The 18124-nt window shown below is 37.9% G+C and overlaps 2 protein-coding genes across 4 annotated transcripts; both read right to left on the bottom strand.

The window, feature by feature from the left end:
• Positions 1-3383: 3383 nt before the first annotated feature.
• Positions 3384-5303, bottom strand: LOC121997746 (probable membrane-associated kinase regulator 4). The gene is made up of 2 exons (XM_042552353.1): positions 3963-5303; positions 3384-3866 (listed from the first exon to the last, which is right to left on the bottom strand). Exon 1 carries the CDS (start codon positions 4744-4746, stop codon positions 4018-4020), a length of 729 nt encoding a protein of 242 aa, XP_042408287.1. The 5' UTR covers positions 4747-5303; the 3' UTR covers positions 3384-3866; positions 3963-4017.
• A 735-nt stretch (positions 5304-6038) lies between these two features.
• LOC121997745 (phosphatidate phosphatase PAH1-like) lies at positions 6039-15417 on the bottom strand. 3 transcript variants are annotated; one of them, XM_042552351.1, is made up of 12 exons: positions 15128-15414; positions 13615-14708; positions 13258-13544; positions 12579-13171; positions 12424-12497; positions 11226-11310; positions 10427-10513; positions 9766-9838; positions 8438-8481; positions 6776-6904; positions 6584-6682; positions 6039-6281 (listed from the first exon to the last, which is right to left on the bottom strand). In XM_042552351.1, exons 2-12 carry the CDS (start codon positions 14559-14561, stop codon positions 6228-6230), a joined length of 2472 nt encoding a protein of 823 aa, XP_042408285.1. In that variant the 5' UTR covers positions 14562-14708; positions 15128-15414; the 3' UTR covers positions 6039-6227. The 3 variants fall into 3 exon arrangements, 2 of the variants coding, with proteins under 2 accessions (XP_042408285.1, XP_042408286.1); XM_042552352.1 differs by lacking the exon at positions 6039-6281 and having other exon boundaries at positions 6584-6694; XR_006116366.1 differs by lacking the exons at positions 6039-6281; positions 6584-6682; positions 6776-6904; positions 8438-8481 and having other exon boundaries at positions 9772-9838; positions 11159-11310; positions 15128-15417.
• Between the last annotated feature and the right edge of the window lie 2707 nt (positions 15418-18124).

An 18124-nucleotide genomic window follows, 5' to 3' on the forward strand; every position in this document is an offset into this window, starting at 1 on the left:
GATCATAACAAAACCTAACTTAACTTACTTATTATTTATCAAAACTTGAGTTAGACCATTAGTGTAAAATTGCACCAACAATTCTTAAGGTGGAGATACATAGAGATAGAGTCTGGAAAATTAGAGCTATCTCAATGGAGTTATATTGAGAAGGTGTTGGATAAATTTAACATTGAAAATGTGAAATCTATGAGTACACCTCTGGCGCATCATTTCAAATTGTCTCTTACAAAGTGCTTAAGAACAGATGATGAGATTCATAACATGTAAAAGGTTTATTATGCCAGTACAATTGGTTGTCTGATATATGTCATGATTTGTATAAGACTTGATTTGATGCATACTGTTAGTATGGTTAGTAAGTTTATTTCAAATCTGGTAGACAACATTGGAATGTTGCCCAAATCGGATGGAACATTATTGTCTTCCTCACTGTCGTATCTCCACTTGCCCGTCATCGTCCCAATACTACTGCCTCAAGAGCCACGGTGACTATTGTAGCTCGTGGCTAGTTGTAGGCGACACTACATGGTCGCATCTCAAGTAGAGCTGCAATGCTGACCTTGTGAGGTGGCTGCACAAGCAACACCATGAGGTCGTCGTGTAAGGTGTGTTGCACGAAGTTGTTCGTGCAATGGTGTCATTGTGTGGCTGTTCATTTTTTATTTTCCCTATTCTTTCCTTGGATTCTCTTATCTTTCATCTTCTCTCCTATCTTTTCTTTGCCTTCACTTCGAAGAATTTTTCCCCTCGAGGAGATTGCTTTTCTCTCTCAATCTGGACATTTTTTATTTTGCATATTTCATATATAATTTCTATAGAAAACTTTGGACAGGTAAACTTATCTTTTTAATTTCAACATTTGTTAATTAACAATCATTCTAAACATGTGATTTATTAAGCATTCTATTTGGTAAACTAATCGCACAACCTTCCCTCCTTCCTCCCTGCCGTAGCCAGAGAGGTCTATCTTAGGAGGACTACAAGGTTGTTGAAGTATGAGTTGAGGAGGCACAGTAGTACCAAGAGAACGAGGGTGGCGACCACGACGACGAGGACGAATATGCCTAGGGAATCGGCGTGCGTGAAGAGATTCATACGTCTCCACCGAGCATCTAGTCAATCCTCTCTGACACCATTTTAACTCCAAATTCACATACTATCAACAAAAACAAGCAAAGAACAGTTCTCTGAATCAAAAGAGTAAAAATAATGAAATAACGTATAAATAGGATGTGATAATAATGTAAATCAAACTCATTAAATGCAAGTAAATGTACGACAATCAATGCCCAGAAACATGTAAATATATGCACATCAAGGACCAAGCTTATCTCTAAGTCGGCTCCTAATGGAGTCAATTCTCGTCTTAGTGGGATTAAATCTAGCTTCTGTGGGCCCATCATTCTCGTTTGATATGTTTGGAGTTTTCTTTATTTTCACAGAGTAACTGTTAATAACTTTTATCATATGTGCTTCCAGACTCCACCATGTTGGTCGTGCTGAAAGAGCTACCCTCCTAGGACACGCAAGGGATTGTACAAGCGGAAGTCCTCCCCGCCAGTTTTGCCAGTTGCTCCCACTACAAAGGTTATATGAGTTCCCTCTATATAAGCAGGATTGCTAACCACTATAAAGAAGAGGATACCAGCTGTGCGAGCGGAAGCCGCCCTTTTAGAGCCTTTTTCTACAATCTCTCCTACATCGATAGCAATGCAGCATGCCAGGAAGAAGAAGAAAGCGACACAAGCAATGACTGCTTTCGAGGAACTGAGTGCTGCAAGCCCCTCTTTGGGGACCTTGAGATCCTCATTTAGAACTAAGGGGCTTGGTTCTGAAAGTAAAGGGAGCTGAGTAGGCAAAGAGCCCACTAAGAATTAAGAAGAAAAAGAAGAAGAAGAAGAAGAGGACAACTGGGCTGACACTATCCCCATTTGGAGACATGACCTTCGTCGTCACTCCATTGCAGATCTTAGAGCCTCATGCAAACATAGAGAGGCTCAGCCTAGTGAGGAAAATGAGTCAGACGATTGATGTACCATCTATTAGGTTCAGTGTAAAATTAAAGTATTAAAATAAACATAATAGAAAAAGGAACCCATCAAAGATTCAAACAAAATCTAGTTATATCGTAGATTTTGTAAAGATGTTATCTCTTGATACGTAAACCCTTTTGTGTATTTGGAGAGTCTAGTACATCTCAGCATAATCAATACGTTCGTGCTTCTAGCGGTATCTATACGAGTACAACCGCCGCTCGTCTCACAAGTACAATTGAAGTCTCTCAAAATCACATGTACATAGTGCTAGCCACCATGCATATGTATAAGTAAAAATAAAACCCTAACTTTTAGGTAATCTTTTTAGATAAGATATGCCCGTGCTGTCACTAAGTCTTATCTATTTAATAAGACTTTTTAAACACATGGTCAAGTCTTATCTAATAAGACTTTTCAAAACGTGATCAAGTCTTTTGTGATGGATTTTATTTAATAATGTAGTCAAATCTTATATACTAAAATATTATCTAAGAATGTGGGTTTCATTTCATTTGGTTTATTTAAAAAATCCAAATAAATATTAACTAACTATTAATCCAATAAGTTTAAAATCTAATTAGATTAACTCATTAATCTAATAAGATCTAATTAGATTAAAGTGAGACTTTGATTGTATTCTCAACATCATCGTCGTCTATGGCCATTCTACAGGTAGGGTCAACATCTCCCTTTGTTAACGTGACCACCATGTTAGCTAAGCTTTCTGGGACATCCGCAGGGCCATCGTCTCCTCGCCCTCTTTGAGGGAAAACTTTCAAGCACTCGGTGAAGGGGCCCCACCCAGTCGATTGCGAATGACCCAAAGGTATAGTTTGCTCAACTTCCAATGATGAGGAGTTTCATTCTCCACTTCTCCACTCAACGGGTTACATTCAATCAAACAATATGTGAAAAATCGGGACATTATAAGGTATACACTTTTAAGACATTCCCTTAAAACACCTTATAGGTATCTATGGTAGATGTATATAAAGTTTCTAGAGACCTTTTAAAAATTAAATTAGACAAATTATTTAGTGAATTTAAATTGCATGAATAAACTAATTCAAGTCAAGCTGAGAAAGATATATCTTTAATTGCATGTCAAATTAAGAACAAGAAGTCAAAATCTAAGTCTAGAATTGAAATTCAAAGATGAGTCAAATTCAGATGAAGACGACGAGAAACTAACTTCGGAGATATTTAACCTAATCCGAAAGATGTCCAAGAAAATAAAGGGTTCATCAAGCGATAAATCAAAAAGATCATCCAAACAAAATGCCAACCAACGGGTCTCATTGCACCGTAGCCCTAGGCTCCTTTAATACATTTGTTATAATAAAAAATGATTATATTCATTTCAGATATCTTGGCCGTCCGTAGAAATTTATGTGAACCTCTGATGCATTTGTGACCAATAAAAACATTAAAAATAAATTTAAAAATTAAGCCATAAGAAAGCCTAAAAAGTTAGAGATTTGACTATACTCATCATTGATGTCTATCTAATGCAAAATAAATAAAGCAGGCAAATGCTCCACAGCATCTCACTCCAAGTAGGTTGCTCTGGTTTCCTTTAGTTCCTCTTTAGACACCTTTGCTTAGTTTATGGATTATTTGTCTACACCTCAAATATTTTTCCATATCCTGCATTCCAATCAAGGAATCAATTTGTTCTTCGGTGGGTTTCTGCAATTATTGCCAGCACCATGATCATGCTTTTGTCTCCATCAGCTCCAGAGAACATGCATGAAGACAAAATTAAGCGAGGAAGACACAAAAAGTCAACCTTCGAACTCTGCGTCCTCTGTTCTTTGTTTACAGAAACTGCCAAAATGAGATCTTTGATTGTTTTGAACAATTGGGAGTGATTTGAGGCTGATGTTCAAGAAGAAAATAAGCATCAAAGACAAAATTTTTGACCTTTTTTCTTTCTTTCCCATGAGAAGAAGAACAACAAGGCAAAAGGGGGGCAAATCTAACTCGGAGGCTTCGCCTGATCACAGTTCGGTGCAATTCTGGAAGCGGAGAGCAAGTGGAAGCCGGCATTGCTCGCGCTCTTCCTGGCAGCGGAGTGACCGGAGTCAACCACACGTTGACTACTCTTCTTGCAGTAGGCGATCGCTCCCTGGATCGAGGTCTCCGCGTCGGAGCTCGCGCTGCTGCTCCGCCTCAGCATGGACTTACCGCCGCTGAACTCGCTGGAGAAGGACGACGACTTGGAAGAAGCGGCGGAGGACTTGCTCCAGCTCTCGTCTTCCGCCATGTTTGGATTTTGACGGCGCCTCGAGGTTTTTGGGCCTTCCAATTTGTCATTTGTGGGTCGAGGTTTGTGGAACAGGGATTTGAAATAAGATCTGGAAGCTTTGACTTTGAGGCTGAGAGTGGCCTCCTTGAGCTTCTTGGCCCATGATTTCTTGGGGTTGAGCTCGGCGAAGCTGTCCTGGAAGTAGTCCTCTTCCTCGGGATTGAGCTCACCGCTGACGTTGCAGGAGTGGTATGGCGTTGCGGTGGCGGAGGAGGAGGCGTTGCGGAGGAGCTGCTGGACCATTTGGAGACGAGGGGGGAGCTGGAGGGGGAGGAGCTTGCCCTTGTAGAAGAGCTCGTCGGCGGGGGAGGGCAGGGGTGGATCGTCGGAGGTCATATGGAATTCGAACTCCGGCTGAAAGGAAGCGAAGTCGATGTCGATGAAGTCTTCTTCCGCCATGGACGCTGATCTCTGTTTGCTCTCGGCGATGGCGTGGTGCTTGGGGAGGAGTGAAGGTGGCTTTTAAAGCAGAGCTGGGTTCACTGAGGCATTGTGTCGAACACCTGTCTCACTCACTAAGATCAAGATTTTAGAGCCAAAAGAAAGGGGAAATTTTTGTTCATTTGAGTTTTCATATTTGACATTAAAATATTATTCATTAAATTCATTTCCATCTAAGTTAATATAAAATATCAGTTTTGTCAAATTGTTCCTCCTTAGCACAAAATATTAAAAACTAAAATAATTAATCATTTCGAAGCCCTAACCCAAATCTCCTCGAATTATGTGCTTGTTTAGCTATGTAGTAAGATATCAAATGACTTTATTAACAACTTAATATTACCAGAATCCAGAGCGTAGGCATTGTCTTATAGACGTTTATATAATAATTTTTGCTACGGAAATGAGGAAGAACACTTTGAATGGAGGCATTCTTTTTTGTTCTATCGGAGCATCTACGCAACTAGTTGATAATAATTTAAAAATAAAAACAAAAATCATGTTTTTTTTAATCAGTAGTTGGAATGTCCTAAACACAAAGTTTAACAATATCACTCAACTTTTACTGCATTTTTAATGTCAAATTTGTCGTTAGCTAGACAACTCAAACAAACAAAAAGGAAAAAAAGTTTTTTTTAATTGAAATATTGTGGAAATATTTATGTATTAAATGGAGCTCCCTTCGCAGTTGGCCTTCAAATGAAAGGGGACATTGAATGGTGGTGGGTGGGAAAGAGGTGATTAAAAATAGGGGCCTTGGAAGCTCGAGGCGTCTCCCTCTCTGCCTTTGTGTTGCCCACGCGATCTCAATGAGCACGTCTACTGTATTCTTCTCGCACGTAGGCGATAGCCGAGAAACAAACAAGCTTGCACGCTATCCAACTCTGGTTTTTCAGGAAACAACAAAGAAGATAATCAAATTGAAACGGATCAAATTAGTTTAACCTTCCCAGTTCAAACTCAATTTCCAGAATGGATCAACTTTCTCATTGATGGTCCTACAATTTATCCCCCAGTTTACGTACGGAATAATCATATTCTTCTTCTGACTATAAAAAAAGGGGGAGAAAACATGATAGAAAGGTGATGCAGTTGTGTTGTTGCATCAGGTGTGGCAAACAAGCAGGCCGAAGCCACTATGTGATGCTGCCTTTTATATTGGCTGAACAAAAACATGATACCAGGAAGGCAGGAAACTAGCTGCTGCATTACTTATATCGAGTGGATGGGACAAAATATGAGAGATACAATTACTGAATTTAGTCATTTTTCATTTCTATATAGGTGGTCTTTCGCACATTATTTTGGAACAGCTCACCTCCAGAGAGGGTGGTGGTGTAAAAAATTCCTCCACTAGGCATCATAATACAACTTTGTAAGAACACCTCCTTAATCACTCTTTATCTGAATCACCTCGAGCAAAAGTGTGGTGAACATTATCAATCAATTTTCATCAGTGGCATCCTCCAGTAGTTCCAAGAGTTGAATTCCTCCTGCGCAACGGAGCAGATAGAAAAGCATTTACCATCTGTAAACAGATTTCGAAAAGCTTGTACTGTCCGGACGATATGAACAAAGTCCCGAGAGAAATTTGGTTACTCGAGCTGGTTCACGCAACATCGTGCTTTATTTATACTCCAAATGAAATACTCAAAAGACCATTCATCAAGGAAATGTAGAAACTTAATGGTCTGAAAGAACTATTGATACAAGGGGAGGTAAATAAATGCAGGTGGTATTAACAGTGTTTAAGCTCATATAAAAGAATGAACTTTCCGTAAGTGGAAACACACACCTGTTCAACCAGCGAAGTTGACGGAAACATGTCATTGACCAGCGTATGCAGGGAGGTATAAGATTTCACATCGACACAGTGATTGATTGCCACTTCACCCTGTCAATTAAACTTTTGAGAGAACGTTAATACTAGCAGGCATTTTTGCGTGTATTCCTCGTGAACCATTAAAAAGCGAACCAAAAGATTAACCTTTGGATTTATAATGAAAATCTTTCCCTTGGGGATTCCGATCTTCCTGTAACTAAGCTCATCCGTGTCTCTATTCCCGAAGCCCGCATAGAATGGGTTGTAGTCAACAGGAAAAAGTGCTTTAATGTCCTACAAATACATAAATGCAGTTGATTCATTCATAACTCAAAACTATCGAAGAAAAAATGCAGCAACTTTTATCAATACGAGATTTTCAATCAACTGGCAACTTTTGCGTAAATCACTGTACGCGCATCTTATGTAATAGTCAAGAAGAGTGATTGATTGAAGTATGGTAAGCTGAAACTGATGACAAGACCATTTGAGTAAGATTCTTCAACTTCATTAGCTTTACTATAGTTAAAAGCTTTAAGGTTTCACTTGGCATCGGGGTTTTATTTATCCAGCAAAATGGGATTACACAAGATCTTCAATAAACCTAAGTTTGAACTCTCAGATCATATTCAAGATAAACCTAATATTATTTGCAGATAATATTGTTTGCTGCTGAGTTAAACAGTTGAATTTAAATTCGGGAGGGAAGCTTTAAAATCTAAAGGATATAAGTCATGTAGAAGTATAACTAAATATATGAAATATAATTATTAATAATAAAGAAATGAGTGAATAATAAGAAGTTTGGGAATGAAATTCTTCAAGTAAAAAAATGTAAAATGTAAATATTTTGAATTATTATTGAACCAAAAGGAGAAATTAATGAATAATTATTAACAAAAAAATTATGGTTAAAATAGAAAGGAAATTTCATTTTCTTGTGTGATTGTTATCTACCATCTGGGTGGAAATAAAATTTCTATCAAATAGTGGCATGTTACCCCTGGAAGAAACATGTAAAGAATTATTTAAGTAGCAATAGGAATAAGAATGCTAAGATGTAGTATGAGTTTACTAAAGAAGCTAGCATAGCCACTAATATCTCAAACAATCAGATTTAGCTTCAATAGACAATAAAATATAGACAAGTTGAGATAGCAAGGATATGACATAAGTTAACCATCTAAGCAAGCAAATTTTATTCGATGCAATAAAAATAATAATTTAATTGGTTTGAATATTACTAGTAATATGAGATTGTATAAAATTCAATGAAGAGATAAAATCCATTTAGTTAACCCTAAATAATTGAGATAAACATGGTTTGATAGAGAATGAATTGTTGTTGTTTATACATCAAGTAGTGATAAAAATGTTTTATCAATACTTAGGTGAAAGTTAGTTATGTACATATCAAAGTAACCTAAGTGTTGATATACAAACATAAGGCCATCATACAAGATTCCTACCCAAATTTAAGTGAAAAATGATTTGTTTGTATACCAGAGTAAACAAACAAATATGTTTCTCTAAAACCACAAACATTAACAAGGCTACTGTACCCTGCTGATGTCCCTGTATGTCATCACTGTTTGAGAGACATCTGATAGAATTCCATGTTTCTCACAAGTCCTGACCAAATGTCTAGATGAGTCATATGTGATACAAACATGTGTTTCCCATAATTAGTACGAGGGAAGCGCTGATCACTCTGTAAAAGCTCCTTATATTTGTGTTAATCTTTTTTGTCTACCTTACTTTTTAGATAAAAAAAATAAATGAAAAAATAAATAACAGAATAAATGTCTAATAGGATTGAAATATCACCTCCAAACATGCAATCTTGAACTCATGAGGAGCTCTCCTTATAACTGCCAAAAGATGCATGACAATTAGAAATAAAAATGCATATGATTTTATCTATATATCATATTTCTCACTTTTCGTTTAATATTGGCTGGAAAAGTATGCATTGCTAAGCTTTATGAGGTTAACAAAAAGCTCAATAATACAAAACACATTCACATGGGAGCAATTTCAAAGATTAGGACTGGTTTGACACAGCACAAATTTGATAGTTTTTGGACTGGTTTGACACAGCACAAATTTGATAGTTTTTGGACTGGCTTGACATAGCACAAATTTAATAGTTTGTGGATACCAATCTGCCCCAGTCTTACAGGACTCCTTTCAATACAAATATTGATTTAAGCCCATACATATTAAAAATAAAATATTCATGAACAAGCACTATACTTGACGTAGTAAACACTCATTTTATGTCATCCAAACAAGAGAAACAAAGAAGCTCGTTTTAAACTTAGCTCATCCATGTTCATGAGAAAAGTTCACAAGAAATTATTCAACAAACTTAATTGCAAGCTTCGTAGTGCTTGTTTACTCATGCAAATGTATAAAAAAATATTATATATATCTGAATTACATATGTGATGTATATTTGTCTTACAAATTCTAAGGTTGTAAATTCCACAATATTAATGAGTCATGTTGGTGTCAGCCCACAACCCTTTGGGTCAACAACATGGTGTAATCCTTCCAATAGACTCTATGCAACACTATATGAGCTTATCATTAAAATTTAATCTCTTGAATGACTTTTAGATTATGTTAACTGGAATTTTCTTAGCCACTCTCAACATTTTATACCTTCCATTTCAATTGATTCATTTAGCAATTTTTGAATATTTTCCAACTATCTTAACCTATTTTTCCTCATTTAATTATTCTATGATCCTAAACTATTTGAAGTATTCTAAAATAAGCACAAAGTATTCTAAAATAAGCACAAATAAATAACATAAATTTCATTTAAAAATCAAGTCATAACTGATTCAACCTTTTCTCTAGTTGGGCTCTGTAAAAGTTAGAGCTCTGTGAACTCTCAAATAATTCATTTTGTAAGAAAATAAACTTTGAACACAAATTTTGAGCTCCGTTAACAATTTTCTAATAAACAAGATTGAATGTAGCATGAGTTTCTTGTAAGAATCAATATCATTGCATTGTTTTGATTTGTGAAGGAAAACCTTAAAATTAAACGTAAAATGGACCATTAGGTAAAGTGGGCCTTAAAATTAGTTGAATAACAAGAGATATTCAACTATTTTTTTCACTTCTTGAAGCCATAAAAATACCTTCTCGGTAAAGTGAGGGAAACAATCCATCAGGAGAAATAACAATCGGACCATTAGGCAAGGCTTTTCCATCCTGAATAATATAGAAATAATCAAGCATTCATCGATTAGCATAATGGTAAAGAAAATAAATGACGATCAATTCTAAGAAATAAAGTTGCTGGAAATTAAACCAAATCCTGAATCAAAATATATGAATAAAGGGCAGCCCGGTGCACGAAGCTCTCGCCATGCGGGGTCCCGGAAAGGATCCATTGTACGTAGCCTTATCCTACTTTTTGCAAGAGGTTGTTTCCAGGATTCGAACCCGTGACCTTTTGGTCACATAGCAACAACTTTATCATTGCGCCAAGGCTCCCCTTCAATCAAAATATATGAATAAACCAACATTTTCTGCATGTTCAGTGAATCATCAAAATACTATCTACTTTTCCAAATGGAAATAAACAGCCATGTTGAGTGATCAGCGAATAAGTCAGTCAACCGATTTCTGGAAATAATTAGCCAGTTCTTATTCAATCATCAAGCAAGCTCTGCAGACTGAATGAAACGTTGCCAACTACTTACTATTTAGTCTCAAAGGATAATGTTCCCAATGATGAGATACTACCAAGTCGGACAGAAGCCCTTATGTTTAAGTAATATTGACATTATAGGTTACCTGTTTCAGATTGAGAAGAAAACTTCTGGTAAGATATGCCTGAACAATAGCCCTTGCACTCAAGAACAATAATTGATAGCCATTTTCCTGATTAAGAATAAGAAAAGGCATCACGAGATCTTCAATGTTACATAACAAATGTTACAATTGGAATCTTAAATAGGTCAGAAAGCTATATCCTGATCAGAACATCACCTAATGGAACATAACCACCATCGAGACTCATTGAGTTACTATTTTCCAGTTAATATGCACACTAGAAACTGAACTAATGCTACCAGCTTAAAAACAAACTCTCTAATCATAACAGGAGCATTTCAGAACAAAATCTACATAAAGGTATGTTAACCAAGTTGAACTCTATTAACAAAGAAATAAATCTACAGGGGCACTAGTAGCAAGAACTGGAAGTATATTGACTATAAAATGTTTGGTTGTTTCAATTTTCAAGACAAAGTCACTAGTCAACTCATTCTACACAAATGCCAACATGAAATGTTTAATCATTTCAAGAAACAAACCACAATTTTTCAAGAGATACAGAAAGAACGAAGATGTATTGTGACTTAATGATAAGGTAATTCAATAATTTAGAATCCTTTCCTATTGTTGGAAAAAAAATGATATATAACATGCTTCTGGCCTAATGCTTGTTTGTTTGCTGCTGCAGCTTTCAAATTTCAAACAGAACAAATAAACTATGTAACTATATTCTGAAAACAATTGGCTTACAGAAACAGCAAGATCCAGAAACACAACTATGGGCTGAAGAACTTCTAATTATTGCATAACTGGTAACCTTTATTGCAGAGAAAAGTCCAGCAACTCCAGACTGAGTCCAATCCCTTCCAACAAGTGGCATGAACTGTCCCAGAACATCAGATCTAAAAATAGGACCAAAATGAACTTGTCATGACTCGCCAATGAATGCATGAAACCAACACAAAACATCAACTATCAACAACTGGGTTAAAGTGCTAAACACAAGATAGAGAAATACAGATCAATTCATAAGCACATCACCAAAATAAGTATAATTGCAAATCAGAGAAGTTATGAACTTCATGAATTTTCCTTAAGAGTCATTAGCAAACTCTTCGGTTTGATTATATAGAGCAAAATAACAAATAACTTCATATCAGCTAAACTGCTTTATGATAAACCAAATGTTGATTAAAAAACAGAAAAGATACTTGGTTAACAACACAGTTTTAAAAACCATGACGTGCCAGTCAGCATGGCCAAAACATTTCATTCAGCAGATCCACTGAAATGCAGAACAGTGCCTAGCTCCTTTATTTTCCAAGTGACTCATACTCTTCGTCCAAAACAACATCATCTTCTGAAAGCAACTCTAGCTTTCCGGCATCTAAAAATGCAGCACACGCCCAAATTAACATCAAGGTGGAATAGACTGCATTTCTAGGACATGCTTCCTTTCTTATTCAGATTCTTCTTCTTTTATGAGCGCTCAACACCGAGCTTGACACAGCTTGAGCACATCTGTTTCCAGTCAAGCACTATACTTCTAACATGACACATGACTTTAAACTGTAGTTAAAAATCAGATACAGCAGCATGAAGGAGACCTTAAACCTTAGTCAGCAATGCCAAATCCTAATCAAAGAATTCTCTGAGCAAAAAAACAATGGAGCAAAGAAGTAATATCATTCATTTTATTACTGAAAAAACTCTGGATTAAAAATTAAATGCACATTTCCACCAGGAATAATGTTTATTGTAAAATAAACAACAAAGTTCATAGCTAATTATGCAGCTTCTGCTGAACACGTTGACCCAATTGCAATGCAAAAATCATAAGAAAATGCCTTCAATTACAAGCATATATTTCAAATGAAAGAGGATCTAGTAACTAAGATAATCTAAAGTGATGACATCTTTCTATCTGCAAATCTTATTGCTCAGTTATAGTTAGATAGCCTATCTTACTAACATATCAGTTAACCAAAATTTCTAAGCAATGAAAAGAGACTTACTTTGTAATTGTTCCATCTACATCAGATATGACTATCCGTGCATTCCACTTCCACAAATAAATATGTGCATCAACCTGTCAAAGTAGCTTAATCAAACGGACATATTAAAATGCTTATGAAAGTTCTAAAAAATCAAACATTATAATAACAAGAACCTGTTGCCTCCCTAAAACTCTAGTTGAAAAACTGAAGGCTATCATGTTTTGACCTTCCCTTAAGTTTAAAGAAGCAATCTGCTCATTTGTAGGAATAAGTGTTCGCAAATATTGCTTGCGAGGAGATTGCTTTATGTCATCATTGTTAATTTTTTCCACACTTGAATTTTGTAATCCAGGTTCTGAATCGACATAAAGATCCTCATTAGAAGAATTACTTGTGCTGTGTTGAAGAGACCTTGACCTCCTAAATGGAATTGGCCATAGTCTCCATCTACGGCTGATGGAAGGTGATACTCCCGTTGTATCCTCTCCCGACTTTGTTATGGCTTCATGTTCAATGGGGATATAATCTTTCAATTCCATTGAAACATTACAACCAAATACAGCCTTTCTGAGTATAAGATGGGCAACATTGTCCCATTGGAAATATTTGTTTTCATATCTGACAACAAGATTTGCATTCTTGATGATGGACATTCCAGATGCCTTGTACTCGTCTTCAGAAATAAGATGGGCTTGAAAGGCTTCCTTGGCAGAATTATGCCCCATACCAGGACGTAGTAAGTTACCACAAAGTGAAATTTCAAAGCCTGTATCATAAACAAATGATAGAACAAAAGTGAATTGTCAAATCTAAAAAAGATAAACATGACCCAACTTCATATAGTTGACATACCTAACCCAGCATCTTTCTTTTCTGTGACATAATTCTCAGTTGTGCAGCATTCTTCTTCAGCAGTAGAATCAGAAGCTATTGTGTGAAAATGTTCCTCATTATTTAAGTGTTTGACAGAATTAGACGTACCCTCAAGGTGCACAGTTTCATTGCCAAGGATTTTATCCTTGGAATTTAAAGTATCAATTTTCTCATTCAATAACCTCTGGGAGCATGATAAATGACCAGCATCAATATCTTTTTTCGAATCCTCCATTTTTGTCATCAAAGTTTCTGATGGATCAGACCTGAAGTTAGGATCATAGTTAATCATTGGCTTGAACAATGGTCACTATAAAGAAGATATTTTTCAAATACCTGAAATACACATCTTGTGAATCAACATCATCAGCATGTAACGAAAAATCCAAACAGCTCTTAAATGTGTCATTTTTCATCAGACCTGCAGCATCTTCCTCCATATCACTGAGGTCATCTGTTTTATCAGTCTCTTTATCATTTTGTCTCAATTCATTAAGGGCTTCCAACTGGTGATCAGAAGCATTTTTTTCCTTCAGAGTCTCATCTAGATCACCAAATAAACCAGATTCCCACACTTCTTCGTTGGCAACAAATTCTTCAGTGGATTCTTTGCCAGGTCCAAGGTGGAACTGAGGAGTATCCAATTGGACATTGTCAGTGTTCTCTTGATTTGATGAAATTGGGGCAGTCAGAATATGCCCATCCACACTTATCAACACCATTTCTGAATTAGAGTCGCTTGATTCTTTAACCATATCTTCCACCTCATCAAGACTACCATAGTGGTAATTGCTAAACACCGAGGACCCAGACGAACTCTGTGGTGAAGTTTGTTCATCCTGAAACCCATTTAATTGTTCGACAGTCTTAACATCATCACCCTTGTCTGAATTGTAATCAGTTTTCAAACTATCAGCATTGTTGACAAAACTAGAAGTTGGCCTTGAATTTGAAGTGTCTAAATCACTTATAATATGAATGCTGGACTCTGCATCGTCACTTCCTGGCACAACCTCTCTCAGAAAATAGGCCTGTCCAGAATTATCAAGATACATGTGGAAATTTGCTTCTACGCCATTAACAGATATCGTGACGACCTTCTCTGCACCTTTAAGTACACCTTGAAACTTTCCAAACCGCACATACCATGGTGTGCTGCGATATGAGCCATCCTCTTGCCGAACAACAATGACATCAACGGCACCACCAAAAGGGTGGAAAGGTGTTGCAACCGAGTAAACTCCTTGAGAGATGAGGCTTCCTACTCTTCCTACCACATTCATCTTAGATGATGCACGCAAGGCCTAACTCATAAGCTTCATCTTAGAACAAGGCAATCCAGACAAATAAATTGCTAATCAGCTGACCCTCGAATGACCAAACGAAAACCATCTTCTTAAAAGCAGCGTTAGTTGACAGAAGCTACTACTCTGCAAGATTCAAAGAAAAATTAACGGGTTTTGTGCAGACAAGCCAAATTCTTGGAAACTACCCGTCAAGAAAATATTTTGAGGCTCTTCCAATTGAGGAGGAACAAAAAAAGAAACGACGCAATGATCACATGCCCGCAATAGTCAAGTAGTCAGGGGGAAAAGGAAAACCTAAAAAAATCAAGTAAAGCCACATTTTTCGAATAAGGCAAAAAAAAACAAAGAAGGAAGTATTCATCAACACTCGTCGTACGGAGCATAACTATTCGATCTAGTCAACAGACACAATAGTACTGGTAAAAATCGACTCGACCAAAGAACAACAGATAAAAGCTCGAAAAATCAAAAGCGATCCTCGTCTGAATCCTTGCAGATAAGAGATCAAAAAATCCAGATAAGAGAAGGACAAGGAGGCTCACCGAACAACCGAAAAAGCAGAAAAAAAAAAAGACACCGCCGAGGCTCTTGCTCGTTAGCTCTGCAGTCCCCAAATCGTCGTATGCGGCGTTCGCAGATTCCAAGATTCAAAGGCGCCGGCGCGAATGATTACCCTGTTCTTGATCGAGGCTTCGAAACCATAACGAGAGGACAAGGACGCGCTCGAGGAGACGGGAAAAAAAAAACCGAGCACGAGGAAAAAAAGGGGAAAAAAAAAAGAAGAGAACTCAGAAGTGACGCCGTGACGGGCACGGCAATCCGTTACATTCTTCTTATCACGAGATTATCTAACCCCTCTAATTTAAAGAACTATTTTCGCACATTTTTATTTTTTAAAAAATAGATGTGTGTTGTTTGCGAATATCTTAATTTTAAAAACTCATATTTCCAGACTTTATTCGACAGAGATTGACTGGAATTAGCAAATAGATAAAAATATATATATTAGTACAAATAAATTTGATTACGAAACAACAAATTAAAGTCTTGGTACCGTGCGTGAGGGGCCCGCATGAATGGAGGTCTTCTACGCCGTTGCGAGTCGCTCTTAAATTAACGCCTTAATGGACAAAAAAACAATAAATAAAAACTAAAAAACGTGGCCGGCACATGACCGGTGGGCGCTTCGTCTTCCATGCGGAAGACATGCTTGCCACTTGTATATCATCATTTTATTTTTTTTATATTCAATATTATTTTATTTTATGGAGGTTTATTTTCGTTCTTTTATTTTTTTTTTGTCTTCTTCTATGTTATCAGTAAAAAAAATCTAACTTGTCGCTTCTCAATAGGATTGTAAATGAACCAAGTATTCATGAACAAACTTGATGTTCAGATTAGTAAGAGCTTATTTATGTTCGTTCAATATACATTAGATTAATTAAACAAACAAACTTGAACAGCTCGTTAAGCTAAGCAAACAAGCTTGAATACATATGTGTTCAGTTTGTTAACGTTCGTGAACAACGTTCGTAAACAATATTCGTGAACAACGTTCGTGAACAATGTTCACGAACAATATTTATTAATAAAATTCTTTTCAATATGCTAAATAAACAATAAAATAAAATAAAATAAATAAATTTAAATTATCAATCTTAATAACCAATCAAACAATTAAAAATTTCAAACAATCAAACAAGCTTGAATTGAGAGCTTGATAACATCTAAATAAACAAAGTTCAAACCAAACTCAAGTCAAGCTTGAATTGAGAGCTTGATAACATCTAAATGAACCAAGCTCAAACCAAGCTCAAGCCAAGCTTGAATTGAGAGCTTGATAACATCTAAACGAACCAAGCTCAAGCCAAGCTTCAAACAAGCTTGATCCTGTCCGAACCAGAAGTCAACAGACGCTGGGCACGTGGCGCTCTCCGGCTCGCTGATGTAGATCTCCAACCGGTGGTGCGATGCTCCGGCTAACCTGCACAGAAGTCGGGCCGAGAAGGGGGTTCCCGACAGCGACCCTCCGACGCTCAAGTCAGGTAAATTACAATGAACAAGGTGGCTCCCAAAGTCTCAGAATACCTCTCGAAAAATCTTTCCCCTCTCCAGCGAAGTCTGAGGCTCTTTATATAGAGCTGTGAAGGGTTTGGGCACGTGTACCGAGGTGCATACGTGTCCTCTGTCCTTTCCTAGGTATGCGGCTGTCAGAAAGCTTACCTGACCCATATCGCTACAGTCAAAGCATGCCCTTGATGGGACAGCAGAATCCCCTGTCACAAGATTTGGAGCATGGCACACACGTGAAACCTACCGGTTGTCAGAGAAAGGAGTCCCCTGTCCTTTTCCCTTGCTCCAAACTTGTCGTCCGGGCGGACAGCTCCCTCAACATCCGGCCGGACATCCACAGTGGTTTACTTGTGCTTTGTGGAGACTAATAAACAGGGGTGCTTTATGACTTTGGTCGGTCAAAAGGTCACCATAAGTGTGAGCCGGCCGGCAGTCCGGTCGGACCGACCGTCTACGGTCGTCCGTCCGGTCGGACCACACTCTCCCCCGGATGGGCGGCTGCTCCGGTGACTTCCCCTTGACGTTGACTTTGCAGGGGGGGCCCGCTCTTACTACCGGATCACTTGCCTCCCCTTCAAGTCTAGTCGAAGGAGGCGAATAGTCCGACTGACTGGACTGTGAGTCTAGCCGAACGGCTCCTCCATGCTAATACTCTCCGCCCGGTCAGCCGCAGAGATATCTTTGAATGAATCAATGATGGCCTTCACCGGATCACTTCGCGTTCTGCGCCAATCTTCGACATCAAGGTTGATCATACCTTCATTAAATGCTCCGAATGATTGACTGCCACGTGGAGCAATGCCATCAGAGTACGGAGGCGGTGGCATGATACTTTGATGTGATCGAAGCAATTCGAAATAAACGGCTAGATGCATGCTTTGATTCCCGTGACCTGGATCCGACGGTGGAGGCCGCCCGGCCCTCACCCTATAAATTCTTCGTTTCCTTCTCATCTTCACTCGCCGCCGTTACCTCTACTGTTGCCCTCTGCGCTTTGGAGCTCCGGCGATCTTGTTTCTGCCCTCTGACGCTCTTCGGCGCCTTTCCTCGATCCCTCTCCCCTCAGTAAGGTTTTAGATCTTTCCTTCTTCCTTTCCGGTATCTAATTCGCATTTCTTCCCCTAGCTCCAGTCTTTGAAACTCCTGTTCTTCGTCTTTGAAACTTCTTTTTTGATTTCTTCTGTCCGGATCATGGCCAGTTCTTCTCATCCCGAAGAACAATCCCTAGGCCCATGGTATACTACTATGCGGTCCTGTTTCGAACAACGGGATTTTGATATTTTGGCTGAATAGACCGCCGCGCGGCGGTTTCTGTGTCTTTCGCGATCAATTTACCGCCGGTCTGCGGTTCCCCGTGCATCCTTTTATAGTAGACGTCTGTAATTATTTTGGCGTGCCGCTCGGAAGTTTAGTACCAAATACCTTCCGTCTCCTCTGCGGTGTTGTCGTTTTGTTTAAGATTCACA

This window comes from Zingiber officinale, chromosome 6A (assembly GCF_018446385.1).
Source record: "Zingiber officinale cultivar Zhangliang chromosome 6A, Zo_v1.1, whole genome shotgun sequence".
In the NCBI taxonomy this organism is placed as follows: domain Eukaryota; kingdom Viridiplantae; phylum Streptophyta; class Magnoliopsida; order Zingiberales; family Zingiberaceae; genus Zingiber; species Zingiber officinale.

Coding starts and splice junctions, on each gene's coding strand:
- LOC121997745 (XM_042552351.1), bottom strand. CDS start 14,561: ATGAATGTGGTAGGAAGAGTAGGAAGCCTCATCTCTCAAGGAGTTTAC. Junction 11,311..12,423: donor GTAGATGGAACAATTACAAA/GTAAGTCTCTTT, acceptor TCCTATTTTTAG/ATCTGATGTTCTGGGACAGT. Junction 6,683..6,775: donor TTTTCATTATAAATCCAAAG/GTTAATCTTTTG, acceptor TTTAATTGACAG/GGTGAAGTGGCAATCAATCA.
- LOC121997746 (XM_042552353.1), bottom strand. CDS start 4,746: ATGGCGGAAGAAGACTTCATCGACATCGACTTCGCTTCCTTTCAGCCG.